This window comes from Jaculus jaculus, chromosome 6 (assembly GCF_020740685.1).
Source record: "Jaculus jaculus isolate mJacJac1 chromosome 6, mJacJac1.mat.Y.cur, whole genome shotgun sequence".
Taxonomy (NCBI): Eukaryota; Metazoa; Chordata; class Mammalia; order Rodentia; family Dipodidae; genus Jaculus; species Jaculus jaculus.
In genome coordinates this window covers 118,797,054-118,815,694 of record NC_059107.1, presented here as the reverse complement: position 1 = coordinate 118,815,694, position 18,641 = coordinate 118,797,054, and the positions used below count along the sequence as shown (strand labels likewise).

The following is an 18,641-nucleotide window of genomic DNA, read 5'->3' as shown; positions in this document are numbered from 1 at the left end:
GACTATATTCACTGAGTACAAAACTAATTAATAAAAAAAATTAAAAAGGGATATTTCCTATACATAACTCATTGTTTACTGAACTTAGCATAACCCAGTGCATCTGGGTATTAACAGATTTCCTTTCCTTACGATGACATCATCTGGCAGTATATGCAAATTCACCACCCATTAGGTTTAAGTTTTGCTTCACTGTTAAAACATTTATCTATCTCTTTATCCCTCAGAAACATTTATTTACATGAGTAAACTTTCAGGGTATATGAAATTAACCCCAGTTGATTTTTTTAAAAAGCAGGTGGAAACTTCCTTAATTTTAACCACTTAGATGAACAACAGAAACAGTGAGCGTGATTTCTGTTTCCTTCTTCCCCTGTTCTTGTGTCAGTCTCTCCGTGTTAGATTCTTGACATCCATGTAACTTTTGCTTCTAATCTGCCTTGGTCACACAGGCCTCTAAATCACTATTGTTCGGTCTTTACCAGAAAGTATAAGCAACTATAAACCTCAGCATGCCAGGTGGGCCCTCTGCATGGACTCTGTCATAGGCATTGATCTCTTTTGCTTGCTTTTGCGTTTTACGTCTATGCTTTGGCTTGTGTCTATTTTTGCTGTACATGATTTAAATATCTTTACTTATCTGCTTTTTAACTCTCTTAGATATAATAAAGTGTACCTTGCTTTACATATATAGGTTATACAGTTTTCTTTCTCATTACTATTTTGAACTTAATACTAAATAAAAAATCATGGTTAAGTGTCATGATCTTAGAGAATAGCACACAATAGTGTTACATATTAAGTGAGGTATGTCTTGGGGATATATTTGAATGTGTAAACCAAATATCTTAGATTTCTGTTAAATAAATAATTAATTTAATTATAGATAAACATTTAAACAGTGCCCCTTTCCAGGAGAGATTTTTACTTTTTATTTTTATGATATGGCTTTGTTATCTTATTTGATATATTGTATTAACTTTAAATAAAGGTTGCAAAACTGCCATCTTCACTAGTGTTCTCTTACCTGGTTTTATTTATTTAGGGATCAATGAAGATGACAGTAACATATTAGATTACAATATAAAGAATGACTTGATTTCTAATTATTATTATTATTTGGTTTTTTGAGGTAGGGTCTCACTTTAGCTCAGGCTGATCTGGAATTCTCTATGTAGTATCAGGGTGGCCTTGAACTCATGGTGATCCTTCTACCTCTGCCTCCCAAGTTCTGGGATTAAAGGCAAGTGCCACCATGCCTGGCCGATTTCTTTTTAATTTCATTGATTCACCTTTCAAAGGAAACATTTTAAGCCTAGGCATGGTAGTACACACCTTTAGTCCCAGTACTCAGGAGACTGAGATAGGAGGATCACCACATATATAGCTTGGAGCTATAGAGTGAATTCCAGGTCAGCCTAGGCACTAGAGTGAGACCTTGCATCAATCCTCACACCCCCACAAGATTATTGTTTATAGCTTCATGATAATCTAACTGAAACTGAATGACTACAGAGCCTCCAACTTGATATGACATAAAAAATGAAAAAAATTGCCAAGTTGGAAAAATGGAAGATAGCATAAAGACAGTCTAATAAAACTAGTAATTAGGAAACACTGATTATGTATTATTAATTCATTGTATTTACAGAAATATTATCATTTTAATTATAGAAGCTTTGTTTTGTTTTAGGTTTTAGTATAAAACTGAATGATTCCAGTTCCAGTTTAGCCCTTTCTATTGTAAATTGTCTAATACTAAATGTTTGTGTGTGTGTGTGTGTGTGTGTGTGTGTGTGAGTGACAGAAAGAGAAAGAGGGTGGTATAGAGAGTGTTGATATTCTTACAGGAAGTTAAGAAGCATTTTGTAAAGGTGATGCTAGTAGAGAGGGGTATTATACTCTCCTCTTTCATTCTCACTATAAAAGGCAAGGAAACTTGGAAATATCTCATAATTTCTACTGGTTTAAGTACATTGCATTTCACAGAATGGTAATTGGAATTTAAACCTCTTATGATAGCAATTATATTTAGGAAAGAAACTGGAAATGTTTTATTTACACCTTCAGACTTGTGTACTAAGTTTTGTATTACTTTGCATTATGGACAATAAATTTTTCATTTTTATCATCTCAGGAAACTGTGGCTGTAGAAAAGATGAAGCAGACTGTTGCAGAGCAAATGATGATAGACCAATTATGTAGGTGAGAGTTATTAACTACTAAAACATTTCTAAGAAAGTTATCACTAAATACATTTTCATACAAAATGATTAATCAATGTGTAATAACCAGAGGTTCCCAAACTTTCTCTGTTATTACACTCTTAACATTATAGTAATTTTTTCAGAGTATTCAGAGACCAATAGAAATACTTTAAAATTATACTTATTGCATCTGCTACATATTTTCATTTAAGCAATTTAATAAATATTTCCTGGCAAGTTAATGGATATTTGTATTAAAACTGTATTTTATATCATCCTTAATTTTTCAAAATTACTCGTGGTCTAAGCTACCCAGCAGCAAACAACCTGACGTGATGCTCACACAAGTGCAAGAGTGGCACACAGCCATGAAGAGTGAAGTCATCACCTGATAGTTGGGATAACCATTATTGTTTTAGAGAGAATTTAATAGGTGTAGGCCCTCTTGTAGCCCATGATTGGTGGGAGCTTGATAGTGGAGAGTGGGCTCATATTTTGGATATGGTTCTGACTTGTTTCCCAGCTCCAGCTATGGGTTCCATTCCACTGAGCAGATCAATTAGCCAAATCAAGACCAGTTGGTTCCCCACCATGGCTGTGTGCCACTCTTGCACTTGTGCGAGCATCACGTCAGGTTGTTTGCTGCTGGGTAGCTTAGACCACGAGTTGCTTGGACAGATGTTAGTCATTTTTCCTCAGTTGCTCATGTAGCACATTCTGGCACTTGACAAGCTCACTGTCTGGGGACTGATTCTCTTTCAGATTCCAGCCAGGTCACTCCATATTCTGTACCAATGGCATATAGTGTCTTCATCAGTAGGGTCTTACCACTAACCTTTGGTGTGTCAAAAAATTGTAGGTCTCTCTGACCAACAGCTCATTGTAGATGTTAACGACATGCTGGTACTGGGAGTTATAGGCCAGCACCAAGGAAAAGAGGGAAGAAAAAGATAGGTAATATAAAGGATATAGAGAGGAGAGTGGGAAGAAGAGAGAGGAGAGAGAGAGGCAGGAGAAGATTAAGATTAGTCTTTATCATACCCTCTCCAGGGTCCTGTGATTCAGGTGTTCCCTCTAAGGTCCTGATGAAGGTTCAACCATTTAGTCTGTCTTTTAGGGTGTAGAATTTTATGGTACCATTGCCATTTAGGTCCTGTTTTAGGTCCCCCACCCCCGCCCTTGCCCTCCCCTCCCACCCCACCCTCATACTTTCAAAGGCTCATGACATCTTTAAAATAATGTTCACTCATTTGTTATTTAAACCAACTAGCCATTCATTCAGGCTTGTGATTTTACCAGAGAGGGAGAACAACTCAGAGGAGCAAAATTGTTACATGCATAAAGAAGCTGAGTAAGTAGGTAAGGATAAATATAAAAGGAAAATCTACCTGACATGCCATTAAAATAGTACTATAAATGACAGCAAGCCCAAACTGCAGTATGATGCCCCTGTCCCATGTATTAACTGAACTTCTTTCACCCTGTTGGGTTATTGTAGGTCTTTCTGCTTAATGACCTCAAAGCTAAGTAGTCTCCTAGCTCTGCTATCATTTCCCAAATCATTTCTCCCACGTTTTTTCTAATGCCTCCTAAGCATAGACCTTGCTACCCTTTTGTATTTTGGTGCCTTGTGAGATGCTGTCTATGCCTCTGACTTCATTCAGCTTCAGCAGAAAATGCACTGAAGGTATAGGTACAATTATTGAACACTTCCCTGATATCTACTAGATGATACTTTTCTAAACAATATGTATTATTCACTAATTTATTTAATCTTTACAATAACCAAGGGAGGTACCCATATAATCTCTTTTATAGTCAAGGAAATTTTAGTTTAGTATTGAATGAATAAAAAAAAAAAAAAAAAGCCAAGCCTGGCGTGGTGGCGCACTCCTTTAATCCCAGGACTTTGGAGGCAGAGGTAGAAGGATCGCCGAGAGTTTGAGGCCACCCTGAGACTACATAGTGAATTCCAGGTCATCCTGAGCCAGAGTGAGACCCTACCTCGAAAAACCAAAACCAAACCAAAACAACAACAACAACAAAAAGCCACAGGCCTGTTACGGGGAGAAGTAAGGCATCAACTGGGGTCATGTAGTTCTAAAGTGCGTACTCTCCACATACCGTGCAATTCCTAGGTGTGCTGTGCTGTCCCATCTCACATGTTGTCCCAACCCTCTGCTTGTGACAGTCTTGTTCTTTTTCTTCTACTTGGTCCTTTGCTCACTTTAAAACCATGTGTGTGTGTTTGGGCATTCCATGACATGGTGCATGTGTGGAGTTCTGAGGACAACTATGTGGTGTTTGTCCTCTCCCTCCACTCTACTTGTTTGTTTTTGAAGCTTTGCTTCATGTGCATCAGTCTACCTGATAGCTTCTTGATTCTCCTGTCTCCACCGCCCATTCCATAGGTGTGTTGAGATCATACACACATGCCACTTTGTGTCTGGCTTTATGTGGGTTTTTGGGAATTGAACTCAGAACAGCATACTCCCAACCAAGTACCTTTAACTGCCGAGTCTTCACCCCAGCCCCATCTCTCTCCTCAGCTATTAAGAATAAGTTCAGGGCTGGAGAGATGGTTTAGCAGCTAACACATTTGCATGTGGAACTTAAGGACCCATGTTTAACTCTCCAGGTCCCATGTACACCAGGTGCACAAGTTGATGCAAGAACTCAAGGTTGCACATGTGCTCAAGATAGAGCAAGCATCTGAAGTTTGGTTGCAGTGGTTGGGGGCCAATTCTGTCTCACTCTCTGTCATAAAAAAATTACAAAAAAGAATAAGTTCAATGGCTACTCTTCTTAGATGCCCTTGACAAACTCTTCTCTATTTTTCTTTGTAGGAATTATTTAATGCTGTTCTATGCTTCCCCATCAAAGCTCTGTTTCAGCGTTTATCACCATACTCTTATTTTACTTTACTTGTGTTCCTTTGTATTATCAGAAACCAGTAAAATGTTTGTTTAGACATGAACTTTAAATTAATATGAATTTTCCCAACTTCATGAAAAATAGGTCACTAGTAGTGGAATGTAATATTACCTTAGATATCAGATTTTGTGTTTTTCTACATAGGGCTGTAATAAGTGATCCAGAACAAAATGTGAAAATCAAGAAAGAAGAGAGTACTTGTTTCCTTCCAGATTCAAAGGGGACGCCTGTTCGATTTAGGAAAAGAACACTGCATGAAACAAAGTAAGAAAAAGTTAATTATGTGAAATGTTATAATGTATTTCTCAAATACATTTCTGTAGTTAACTGTTATTTTTTAAAACTATATAAAGAGAGAAAGAAGTTTTGGAATTCAGGCCACAGTTCTGCCTCCTTAATCTATGAAAGGCAATTCCTTATTCTGCCTCTTTGTCCTCCAGTTTTTAAATGTATAATTTTGGGGGAGGCACATGACCTTTAGGGATAAGGTATATGAAAATGCACAATACAGTAATTCAAATGCAATATGGGTATTCAGGTACTCATACATCTGCATATATGTATTATATCCTAGATAAATCTCATTTATTAAAATATCAAGTTAGTTTTGCTGAAGAATAGGCCAATAGTCCCTGAAAAAGACATGTTTCCAGTAATATAATTTATTTTTTATTCCTGGTGGCCCCCTGGGTGTCAGACCAAGTGTTTAACACATGTGTCTTTGGGGGATATTTCAGATCTAAACTGCAGCAGTTGGTATGGAATACTGAAGTTCTCTGTAGTCTACTGACATTCCTAACTGACTTCATGATAATTGACATGAAATCTCAGTTTTAGTAGACATAGAAAATCTATTAGAACCTCAAGGAGCTCTTTTATGTTTTCAGACTGCTATAATGTTTGTACTTCTGTATCACCTTTATTTTTGACTCTCTTATTTTTTTAGAAGGCTTTGCTTCCATACAATTGAATATTTGAAGTGACAATATATTACTTTTTTATTGCAGCAGTAACAAATTGTGAGGAACTGAATATTTTAAACCCACACATGTTTGGTTAATTCTTATAGTTGTAGACATAAGTCCAAAATCAGGGAGTTGATAAATCTGCATCTAGAAGTTTCATGGGAAGGATTCATCTCTTTGTATTTCACAGATTTTAGAGATTGCCATGGTTCATGGCCCCACCCTGTATCTTCAGAGCCAACAACTATGGGTCAAAACTTTCTGATGTCACACCTCTTTAATTGTTTCCTGTAGAAACAACTCTGTCTGCTTCTGTTTTATAAGAACAAATATAAATAATTAACTTCCTTGGGAAGTCTTGATAATCTCTTTATTTTAAGAAGTCCCCAATTTGATCATATATGACATTTCATTTATCATGTTTGATTAACATACTTAAATGGTCCAAGCATTAGTTATGGATAACTTGGGGGATTATCATTTATTTACCATGCATCAAAATTGTTCCCTTTTGTGACAGTTAATCTCTGGTTGCCAACTTGACAGGATTTAGACTCACCATGGACATCATTCTCTGGTCATACTTTGATGTATTTTCTATGTTAGGTTAGTTAAGGTGGGAATACCCATCCTAACTGTGGGTAGCACCTTCTCACGGGCTGGGTTCCTGGCTTGTCTATAAAGGAGGAAGCTAGGTGAGCACATAGCATTATTTATCACTCTCTGTACTTCTTCCTTGTTAATGTGAAATGTAATGCTGGCTGACTGCTCTGACATAGACTTTTCCTACTGTGATGGACTTCTTAAAACTGTAAGCTAAAAATAAACACTTTCTTTCCTTTGGTTGCTTCTGTTAAAGTATTTTGTCCCATAAATGAGAAAGTAAGTGATGTACTTTTATAGTAAAATTTCACAGAAACAAGACATACCATCACAAATTGAACACATTTTAATTGTACAACATAAGAATTATAACACATTGATCAATATTATGTGTCAAACTCCTATATCAAGAAACAGGAATGACCAAGACCCCAGGAGCCCTTCTTGTTCTGTCTCCCAGTTATACTTCTGTCCATTGCTCTATCCAGTTGCTGTCTCCCTCCCAACAGCATGGGTGAGAACTTCTTGGTTATGAATGTTATAGTAGTGAAATCACAAAATGTGGACACTAGCTTTTTTTCTCATGAACATACTCTTTCTCTTTTATGACAGGGTTTTTCATTGACCTAGAGTTCACAAATTACTCTAGGCTAGCTCTTCCATAGACCCCAGGGATCTTCTTGTCTCTGCTTCCCCAGACCTAGGATTATAGGCACATGCCTCAATGCCCAGCATTTTATACGTGTACTTGTGATTGAACTCAGGTCCTCCTGTTTTCAAATTAAGTACTTTACCAACTGAGCCATCTCCCCAGTCTCTTTTATCATTTTGAGATGACTGTGGGCTCCTTGGGGCCATTATGTGAAACTTTCACCATTAGAGTTCTGCTTGGAATACAGAGAGCAATAAAGAATGATAGTTAATGGGCTGGAGAGATGGCTTAGCGGTTTAAACGCTTGCCTGTGATGCCTAAGGACCCTGGTTCGAGGCTCGATTCTTCAGGACCAACGTTAGCCAGATGCGCAAGGGGGCGCACGCATCTAGCGTTCGTTTGCAGTGGCTGGAAGCCCTGGCACGCCAATTCTCTCTCTCTCTCTCTCTCTGCCTCTTTCTCTCTCTGTCACTCTCAAAAAATAAATAAATAAAAATGAAAAAAAATTATATATATAAAAAAAGAATGATAGTTAAGACCAAAGTTGGTGTCTAGCTCTGTATTCATTCAACATATAACATTAGGCAATATACTTAACCCATCTCTAAAGTTTATGTGTGAAATGAGGATGGTAGTGCTTACCACACAATGAAAGCAATCATTTAATACAACAATGCATAAGAGAATTATTAAAAAATGGCTAGTGTCTAGGAGGTCCTCAATGAATGGTAGCTGTTATTATTTCTATTTCTTTGCAATTAGAATTATTCTATGTACACAGAAGACATTTAATGACTGCTTTAATGGATTAAGTTAGAGATGGCTAAACCACCATAGGTCCTCTCTATGTGTTTACACACTCATTTGGATAGCAGGCTCTCTCTCTCTTTTTTATGTTTTAATTTTGTGCTCCCTCTCTGTAGATACCTAGACTTCACAGAGGAAAAGCTTTTCAAGCTCACAATGACTGACACACTTGATTACCATTTATGTAATTGATATGTCACTATACTTAGTTTTGTGGGAAGACTATAATAAGGTTACTTGAGAAGTAATGCTACATCATCAAATTTTCATGTCTCTTAGAATAAAGGATATTATAGTTGTGAGGTGCCAAAGTATGCACAATTGGGATTTTCTTTATATATCTAAACAATTTTATCAGATGTCAGGATGTCTTTCATCACTGTCTGAAGGCTAAAATGATTAAATAATGGAATGGTAAATTCCAGCACTTGAACTTCATATAACATTCTTCCCCACTGCTGTTTCAGTAATGAATTCTTCCACTGCTGATACTGAAACCTCACTGATAGGGGTGGAATGAGTTACAATTTATTTTCCTTGTATGACTTGCTGCTTAGAGATGGAAGTTGTTGGTTTGGTTCAAGGCTCAATGATGTTTTATCTCTGGGCTAATTTTGCTAGATCACCCTGGTTTTTCTGATATGGTTGCTTGATCCTACCTGACTCTAGACACATTATAATCCCTTCAGGTTAACCGGCAGGAGCTTTGCCCATTTCAATGTCTTCTCAGGACAAAGGAGTTTTCTAGAAGCTTATTGGCTAAATGTCTTTCCTTAGTCAACTTAGTGGCAAGTGCTAAGAAACAAAGTTCTGTGCAGTGCTAGGAGGTAGATGAAGGACCAGGTGAGGAATGGCTTTCAGGCTGGGTTTGGTGGCTTTCACCTGGAATCCCACAGTTGAGAGACCAGCAGAAGCTACATAGCAAGGTCCTAACAGTCAGTCAATCAATCAGTACACTAGAACAGAAAGAAAATGGCTTTGTAGTTCACCCTGCAACTTCCAGTCACACAAGTCCCACCTGTCTGTTCAGTATTCACCTTTATGGCACCTTGATATTATAATTCTAATATAAAAGCTATTTATATATTTATACTACATCTCAAGGGTTTAGGTGTTTATTTCCTTCTTGCTTTTTCTGTTAATTTTACATGTTTGTGAGTATGTCTGTGTTCATGTGTGTATGGATGTGAGTGTAGAGGCTTGAAGAGAACCTCAGATGTCTTCAGGAGAGCTGTACACTTCTTTTTGAGACAGGGTCTCTGACTGGATGGAACTCACCAATTAGGCTAGACTGCCTTGACCAGTAATCCACATGGATCCATCTGTTTCTGCCTTCCATGTTCTGGTATTATAAGCATGTACCATCATGCCTGGCATTTTTTCATGGGTACTAGATATTGAATTTAGGTCATATGTTTATGTGGCAAACAAACTCTAGCATTATATTTTTTTTTGTATCTACTTATATCTGAATGAATTTTGTACTTTTATCTTTATTTTATCTGTACTATTTCAAAAATGTGATAACATTTTGTGCATTTATCAGTTATGTAAAATGAAGGCATTAAAATACTGACATATATTTTTGACAGGATAAGAACCAACTCTACATTAACTGAGACTGTGCTTTCTCATAAATTAGAATTTGATGGTCGGATATTATCAAGGTACTTGTAATTTTATTACAGTTTAAAATTCTGTATTTACAATAATGATATATTCTATTTTCACATAGGGATAATGCAATTAGATAAATTTGTCCTAGTTAAGTGATAAATGTGAATTTGGAACATTTTTAATTATCTGTTGTAGAAAATGTGAAGCTGTACAATTTTTTAAATTAAGAATTATATTAATAGAGATTTTAAATGTCTTTGTAAAAAAATGAAAGTGGATTTCTAAAGCATATACATTATTAATGGAGGTTTCTGAGTGATTTAAAACTAACTTTTATTTAAGATGACTGGTTTAATTTTAATAGTTTGAGTTAACAGAGCATTCATTGAAAGATGGAGCAAATGACCAGCAAGATGAATTTAAATCTCTTAGTCTCATCAATCTTTCAAGCTCAACAGTTGTTTTTTTTTTAAACATCTTGGACTTAACCTTAAAAGTCTATGTTGAATTACCAACTGACATTGTGACCTAGCCATATGCACAGCAGGATGTCATAACATGGTTGTCTTCTTTCAAATTGAATTACTTTGACCTTTCAGCAAGTTGTGTCCTATTTCCCTATAAATACATCCAGTCTTCACACTCACTGCCATCTATTCAAAGGAGTTATTTGATCACTGCTCTAGATACATCATTTTATTATTTAAATTAAAATTATTGTATCTGAAAATCTTTGGTGTCATTCTGTTTTTCTAGAAATGGACGTGATGCACTCAGAGAACTGATTGGGTTTTTTTTCATTCGTGATAAATCCCTTACAGTGTATGAGTATCGAAGATTTGGGAAAAATAGGTAGGCTATGAAACATTGTTAGAACTCTAGAGAATCACTTCTGAGATGAACTAAATGACCGTACCTTTTAAACTTTAACTTCCAGAACAAACGTGCTTCCTTTTATTCAAAAGAACATTTATATTCATCAGTGTGGACGAAGAAAAGGACAGCAATACCAGCTTGGTGATTTTTATATTGTAAGTGTTTACGTGTACAAGCATTCATTGTCAGACATCATTTTAAGTAGAGTCCCTTTGTGAGGGAAGATCAGGACTTCCAAGACTTAGGTATTTCTTCTTTCCCACCCATCCCATCTGGACCAACAGCAATGTTTGTGTGAACCCAATGTTCTCCCTCCCAAACCTAAATTCCAGGAGTCTCAATGTTTTATTTTCTGTTTTCTAAAAACTTTATTGATCAACCTCCATATGTATACTCATAGATATGTATATGCACATATGTATATATGTACATACATATACATATATATTTCATGATCATAATTTTTTCCTCCTACCACCCTCACATTTCCACTCTTGTATCCCCTTCCACTGAGTCACTTTTTCTTTCCAGTTAGTTCCTCTTCTATTTTGATATAATCATTTTTCCCTCCTATTATGCAGGTCTTTTGTAGGAAGTATTTGCCACTCTGAGGTCATAAATGCCATGGCCACTTTGTGTCTGGAAGACAGTGTTGCACAGCATTGCTCCCCTTTCTCAGGCTCTCACATTCTTTCCACCACCTGTTCTGCAATGGTCACTGAGCTATGTAGTGTGTGATAGAGATGTCTTACTTAGTGCTGGACACTCCACTGTCTCTTCTCAGCACCTTGATGAGCTTGGGTGTCCCCAGTGGTCACCACATCTGAAAAGAGAAGCTTCTCTAACCAAAAGTGAGAGTAATAATATATAGGTTTAAACCTAAGTATCCAAAGGGCAGTTTCATGGGCATAATATGTCCAGTTAGCCAGACAACAGCAGGAGTTTCCCACATAGGCTTATGACCTCTCTAGCCACAGGCTTTTTACTAGGTTTTCAGTACCAGGCATGGATTCTGTCCCATGAAGTAGGCCTCAAATCCAATCAGATAGCAGATGGTTTCCCATAAAACATACCTGCCTCCAATGCACTAGTTGGCATATTTTCCTGGATGGTTGACCATGAAGCTTGCATGGTACACTGCTAGTTAAGACCTCAATGATCTGAATTTTAAGCACAACATTTATTTTTCATAATCCCCACCCCATTCCATAATGCAAGCTATATCTAAAACTGCTTATCTCTTGGTACTTTTAAAGGCTCTACAAGCACCAGGATTACAGGTAGTCACCATCCCCACTTGGCATTTACCTGAGTATAGGGGATCCAAACTCCAGTCTTCATACTTCCTCTTTTCTGTGATTCTTATTGAAAAAAAATTAGAGTTCAATTTTGTTCACATAGACTGTTCTATAGAACATTGTTCTAAAATATTTTATTCATTTATTTATTTTGAGAGAGAGAGAGGGGCAGATAGAGAGAATGGGTGCACAAGGGCCTCTACCCATTATCCACCTATGAACTCCAATGCATGTACCACTTGTGCATCTTGTTTACATGGGTACTGGGGAATCAAATCTAGGTTCTAAGTCTTCACAGGCAAGCACCTTAACCACTAAGCCATTTGTCCAACCCTAGAAAATTGTTCTTAAATAAATACAAATTCAAATAACAAGATACAAAATTACTTTTTTTGCTTAACAAGATTAGTTCCTTTAAATTTTTTGTAGTATTAGATTAACCTGTGTTGTTTCTGTATATTCTCCAACTACACTTATTCTTGGCCACTACTAGAATACATTATATCAAATACAATTAAAATCAAATATCTTAAATCAGAACTAGGTATATTTTTTTTTGAATGCATTCTAGATTTAAAAACTTCATCCACTTATTTCTTCAGGGTGCAACTTTGACATTTTTGAGCTCTGATCATCCTAGCCTTCCAGGGAGTATAAAAGAAAACACATTTCTTAGACTTCGAATAACAAGTATCAATCAAGTAGCTTTGGATTCTCTTAAGTAAGTCAAATGTATTTTTTCCCTTCTTGAAAATAGGTGACAACATCATATCAAGTTATTTCTTTTTGTTGTCGTTGTTGTGGGAAAAGGTTTATTTTGGCTTACAGGCTCGAGGAGAAGCTCTGCAATGGTAGGGGAAAACAATGCTATGAGCAGAGGGTGGACATCACCCCCGTCCCACATAAGGTGGACAACAGGAACATTAGGATGTGCCAAACACTAGCAAGGGGAAACTGGCTATAACACTCATAAGCCCGCTCCCAACAATACACTGCCTTGAAGCAGCACCCATTTCAAAATCTCCATCAGCTGGGAACCTAGCATTCAGAATACCTAAGTTTATGGGAGATATCTCATCAAACCACCACATTCTGCCCCTGGCCCCCATAAACTGTTAACCATCCATGATGTAAAATGCAATGTATTCATACAACTTTAAAAGTCCCCATACATTTTTTTTGTTGTTTTGTTTTGTTTTATTCGAGATAGGGTATCAATCTAGCTCAGACTGACCTTGAATTAGCTATGTAGTCTCAGGGTGGTCTGGAACTCATGGTGATCCTGGGATTAAAGGTGTGCATCACCATGCCCAGCTCCCTGTAATTTTTTTCTGAATCAATTCCAAAGACATTCATACATCACCCTAGTCCAAGATCTTTTAACTGAGCAATAATACCACCCTCACAAAAAAAAAAAAAAAAACATAATGGCACAGAATAAACATTCATACTGCAAAAGATGGCACTGGGCATAGCAAGGAAATTTTCAACCAATACAATATTTAAAACAACAGGGCAAACATCAAACTCTGGTTCCAATTCCAACAACTCTAGACAGTGACAAATCTCCTAGTCTGATAATTCTAACCAGTGACAAGTCTCTGGACTTCCAATTCTGTCCCTTCATTTAGGCTAATCACAGTCCTGGAAAACTTTATTGGAGCTGGGAGCTTTCCTTAGCAGCCATCTTGTGGTCCTGCATCTCCACTGGGTCTCCACTGCAATCCACTGTTCATTCTCATGGCCTCATGGGGTCTCCACGCAGGCATCCAGCAAACCTGCTTCCCACTGCCCATGGCCATATCCAAAACACAAGACGGCCTTGCAAACTCAGTGACCCTCTCTTTCTTGGTGTCTTATACCCCACAATATCAGGTAGGGTGCCAATTTGTTAATCCTGGTGGAAATAAAGCAGACTTGGAACAATAAGACTCCTTGAGCACTCAGGCCCCTTCAAAAAGTGTATGTTCTTCTTGTTGTCCCAGTGCAGACCATCTGGCCCAATCTCAAAGGTTGTAATCCCTCAAACGCAGGTGAATGGGCATCAGTACACCCAAAGATTTTCATTTTTTTCTGTGCCTTATCCCTCTGCTCACACCAGTCCATTTCTGTGCAAAGCAACCCTGCACAACTTCTCAGGACACGGGCATAACAGCAAACTTCTCACACAAACTGCCAGTCCAGTCCAAGCAAATTATCTTAAAATGAGATTACATCACCAAATGTTTAGACTTTAGTTAAAGTTTATATTTAAGAAAGTATAGTTATGAATGTCTATTTTATGTGCTGTCTCATCAATTGCAGTCCATGTATGGAAACAGTTATAATCAATTAAATATTTAAAAGTCTCATTGTGTGCTGAAAATAAATTATCAATTTGCCTCTGCTGTTTTACCAAATTCTATTAAGGTAAAAAGATTCTCATGGGGGGCTGGGAAGTTGGTTCAGTGGATAAAGTGCTTGCCTAGCAAATGTGAGGAATTGAGCCCCGTTTATGTAAATGCCAGGTGTGCATGGCCCCTGCCTGTACCTCTAGCACTAGGGAGGAAACAGGGGACCAACATGACAAGCTAGCTAGTAAGACGATCCAAATCAGTGAGCTTTGATTGCAAGAGAGAGATCCTCACTCTGTAAAGTGGACAGTGATGACCTGTGGTCAACCTCTAGCCTCATCTACATGCCCACGGGTGTACTCATACCCATGTACATGTCCACCCACATCCATGTGTCTGCATGTACACACGACCCATATACCTCAGCAAGGAGGGGCCAATGGGAAGGGGGTAGGTCACGGACGAGCCTAAAAATGGTACCAAACTGCCTATATTTGCTGAATACAAAACTAATAAAAATATGTGTGGACATCACACACACATACTCATGCAAACAATAGTATAACGACTTTCCTATATTTTAGTGATTTCTTTTTTTAGCATAAAAATCTATGGTTGAATCATCATTTATATTGAAAAATAATGCTACAAACAAAAATATATTCTAAGTTATATTAGACTTAAAAAAAATCACAGAAAGATACATTCTTAATGTCCTGGTACTAGATATGATTCAAAATGACAGTAATTGCTACACTGTGTTGCATTATGGGCCATACCTCACAAACTGGTTAAAAGAAACTTTGTTATTTATGAACAGATTTAGGGGACTGTTAAAAATGCTCTCACCTTTTATACTTTACACGACAAAATTACCTTTCCACTTTAATAGATTCAATTAAATTTTTAAAGGGGCGTTGCAAATAGCTACCGAAATATGTATGTTCATAGACAGTGGTCTTTCTAGCTCTGGACTTTACTCTCCTGGAAGCTAGACAACAAGCAATGTTGACTGACCTCCAGCACTTTTTCACATGTCTGAGGGTTTCTTTGAGTCCAAAGTAGGGAAGAGCTTTCAGCTTTTCGACTGAAGACTGGGCCTAGAATGTACTTGTCATTGTGAACATGTCCATTGCAGGGCTTTTTCTGGTGGTGCCGAAGATGTCATCTGTGAAGAGGCCAATGACAGGCTGTTATTCAGGGCCATTCAAGGTATGTCCTTACTCCACTAAAATGATTTTTACTGTCACAAGTTAAAGCAACACTTTTTAGATATTTCTGAGTTTTATAGCACTTGATTTATACATCCTATTTATTTTTTTAGGAAGTTAGTATGTATGTTCATTTATTAAAAATATTTCTGTCAGGTGTAGTGGCGCACGCCTTTAATCCTAGCACTCAAGAGGCAGAGGTAGGAGGATGGCCGTGAGTTCAAGGTCACCCTGAGACTACATAGTGAATTCCAGGTCAGCCTGAGCTCGAGTGAGACCCTACCTGGAAAAATCAAACAAAAACAAACAAGCAAACAAGCAAACAAAAAAAATTCTTATGCTTTCCCTTATATTAATGATACTAAGATATATCATTTGAATTATAACAACTTTAGAAAGTATTTAGATAACATGCATTTTTCTTATAAACTCAAATATATAACTGATTTTTTTTTTTTTTTCCTTTTAAGACAGGGTCTTGTACTGTAGTTCAAGCTGGCCTGAATTTCACTAGATAGCCCTGGCTGGCCTGGAATCATGGTGATTCTCCTGTCTTAGCCTCCTGAGTTCCAGGATTACAGGAAGGAGCCACTATCTACTTGTATTATGTATGAAAGGATGTCCTGGCGAGACTTGTGGTCTAGTGTGAAAAACAAAAACCTGGGCTGGGTGACTCCCCTTCACATTCTATTGTCTGCTGGACAGATTCTGCGGTGACTCCCACGCACCACTGTCTTCAGCTCTGAATTCAGGATAATAATGCCTCTTTCATTAACTTTTCAGTGTGGCTCTAGGGAATAAAATGGATGTAGGTAGGTTTTGAACATACAACATTTTCCAGATTTTGTTTTAGAGTCCAGCCTAACCAGCAGTGATTGATAGTATTTAACATTGTAAGTTGCAATTTTGCAAATTTTAAATTATTTAAAAATAAACATCATATATTTACCTGGCAGCAGAGATGCCATGATCACAGAGGTAGTTTTCCCAGGGTGAGGCTTATCCACTGCACTCCGGATGTGCTGACCCCTGCGATTTCGCCAAATGCGGGAAACTCGACTGCATAATTTGTGGTAGTGTGGGACTGCGCTCATGCTCTCCCCTGGAGAAAAAAGAAAAGAAGATAAAACATTATTCTTTCTGTATTTTAGTTTTACCCCTTTCACCACACAGTGGTGCTATAGTGCTGGTGTATTATATACAAGCGATGTGTGCATAATCCTTTTTTTTTTTTTTGGAAGGCCCTGTGCCTTCCAAAGTGTTTTGTCGTTGTGCATATGATTTAGGTGAATATTCCCATGTTCTATTTCCACTATATCAACTTGCATTTTTCTTACAAGAGAATCAATTGCACTGTAATAGCTTTGTGCACAGGAACAATTAGCTTCCATATCTCTTTGTACTAAACAGATGGACTCAAGAAACAGCTACATAAAAGTGGTGTTCGTATTTTGACTGGATTGGGAAAATATTTTCATCATTTGGACAAAGAAGGAAATGGACTTTTAGATAAGGCAGACTTTAAGCAAGCTCTGGAAATATTTCACTTAGAAGTTTCGGAAAAGGTATGTGCCATACACCATTTTCTGAAGCATCATACAATATTGTTGAGTAGCATTATTAACTTTTTCAAAAATTTAGTTTACTTGGGCATGTGTCTGTTGGGGTGTATGTAGGTATGTAAACCAGGGTCTCTTGCCACTGCATCAAGCCCCTTTGTATATGGCTTTATATAGGTACTTAGGAATTGAACTAAAGCCAGCAGGCTTTGCAAGCAGCCACCTTTAACCACTGAGTCATCTCTGCCCTGTCTTTAGCACTTTGAATAAAATGTGCCATGGAGCCAGCTTAAAACTAGAAGAAATTAGTTTGAATGGATATATGAAAGTATGGAAGCACAAGAAGAATGGAGAGAAGTTGGTACTAGTACATGAAAGTTTTGCATGCCACGATAAGTTTTGATTTCATTATAAAGCCATTCCATATCCTCTGTTATTTTTCCACCTTATTTCTCTGACATAGAGCCTGTCAGGAAACCTGAAGCTCTTTGTCTCCTCCCACCTCATTACACTGGATGACCCAGGAACTCCAGCAATCATCCTGTCTCTGGCCCCTTAGTGCTAGGGTTACGAATGTAATCATGCCCTGCTTCTTCCTCTTAGACATTGAGCCATTGCCCTAGCCGCTTGATTGAAATATTTTTTTGTTGTCTTTTTTTTTTTTTTTTTGGTTTTTCGAGGTAGGGTCTCACTTTAGCTCAGGCTGACCTGGAATTCATTCTGTAGTCCCAGGGTGGCGTTGAACTCACAGCTATCCTCCTACCTTTGCCTCCCGAGTGCTGGGATTAAAGGCGTGTGCCCCCATGCCTGGCTATTTTTGTTTTTATGAGGTAGGGTCTCGCTGTAGACCAGGCTGACCTGGAATTCACTATAGTAGTCTTAGGGTGGCCTCGAACTCATGGTGATCCTCCCAAGTTTTGGGATTAAAGGCATGCGCCACCATGCCTGGCACCCTTGATTGAATTTTTTTAAATTTAATTTAATTTAATTTTTACTAGTTTTCTATTCAGCAAATGCAGGCAGTTTGGTACCATTATTAGGCTCATCCGTGGCCTGCCACCTCCCCATTGGCCCCTCTTTGTTGATGTATATGGGTCATGCATTGTGGAGTTAGCCCACAGTTATTGGTATGATAAATGTCTCTGCATATCAAGACCCAACATGTGGCTCTGACATTCTTTCTGCCCCTCTTCCGCAAAATTTCCCTGAGCCATGTTGGGTTCATTTTTGGTCTGCTTCAGTGATAAGATGTTGGGGGCCTCTGAGGCTCTGGCTTGTTTGAATTTTAAAAGTACATTAATTTGATTCATATCAAGTATTACTGATACAGGATCAAGTATTTCAGGTAGAGGATTCATTGGCATTGTTGGCTTTTGCTTCAAACTGCCTTGTCACATGATATTGTGTATTTTGTGGAAAGGGCACTGTCAATTGTATTTATGCACTTTTGGTTCATGTTATAGCCTAAGTACATTGTATGATCTTGGACATGTCTTTTGACTTTCTGATTGACAGCCAGGCTCTGCCTGAGCATTTCTTAGATAATTGTCATATTTAGAGTTGTGCAGAAGCTCATAGG

At 37.7% G+C, this 18,641-nt stretch overlaps 1 protein-coding gene and 1 non-coding gene across 6 annotated transcripts in view; both read left to right on the top strand.

Annotated features, from left to right (window-relative positions):
* The window catches only part of Caps2 (calcyphosine 2), a 46,082-nt gene that overhangs the window by 17,278 nt on the left and 10,163 nt on the right, over positions 1–18,641 (top strand). For all 5 annotated transcript variants that reach the window (XM_045152926.1, XM_045152925.1, XM_045152924.1 and 2 more), the window contains 8 exons: positions 2,138–2,205; positions 5,286–5,405; positions 9,761–9,835; positions 10,542–10,637; positions 10,723–10,816; positions 12,562–12,680; positions 15,431–15,504; positions 16,914–17,068. In XM_045152926.1, the coding sequence (XP_045008861.1) occupies positions 2,138–2,205; positions 5,286–5,405; positions 9,761–9,835; positions 10,542–10,637; positions 10,723–10,816; positions 12,562–12,680; positions 15,431–15,504; positions 16,914–17,068 (801 nt within the window). The remainder of the gene's footprint in view (positions 1–2,137; positions 2,206–5,285; positions 5,406–9,760; positions 9,836–10,541; positions 10,638–10,722; positions 10,817–12,561; positions 12,681–15,430; positions 15,505–16,913; positions 17,069–18,641) is intronic.
* Positions 16,445–16,608, top strand: LOC123461998. The gene has a single exon (XR_006638036.1). It is a non-coding gene; the product is annotated as a U1 spliceosomal RNA (small nuclear RNA).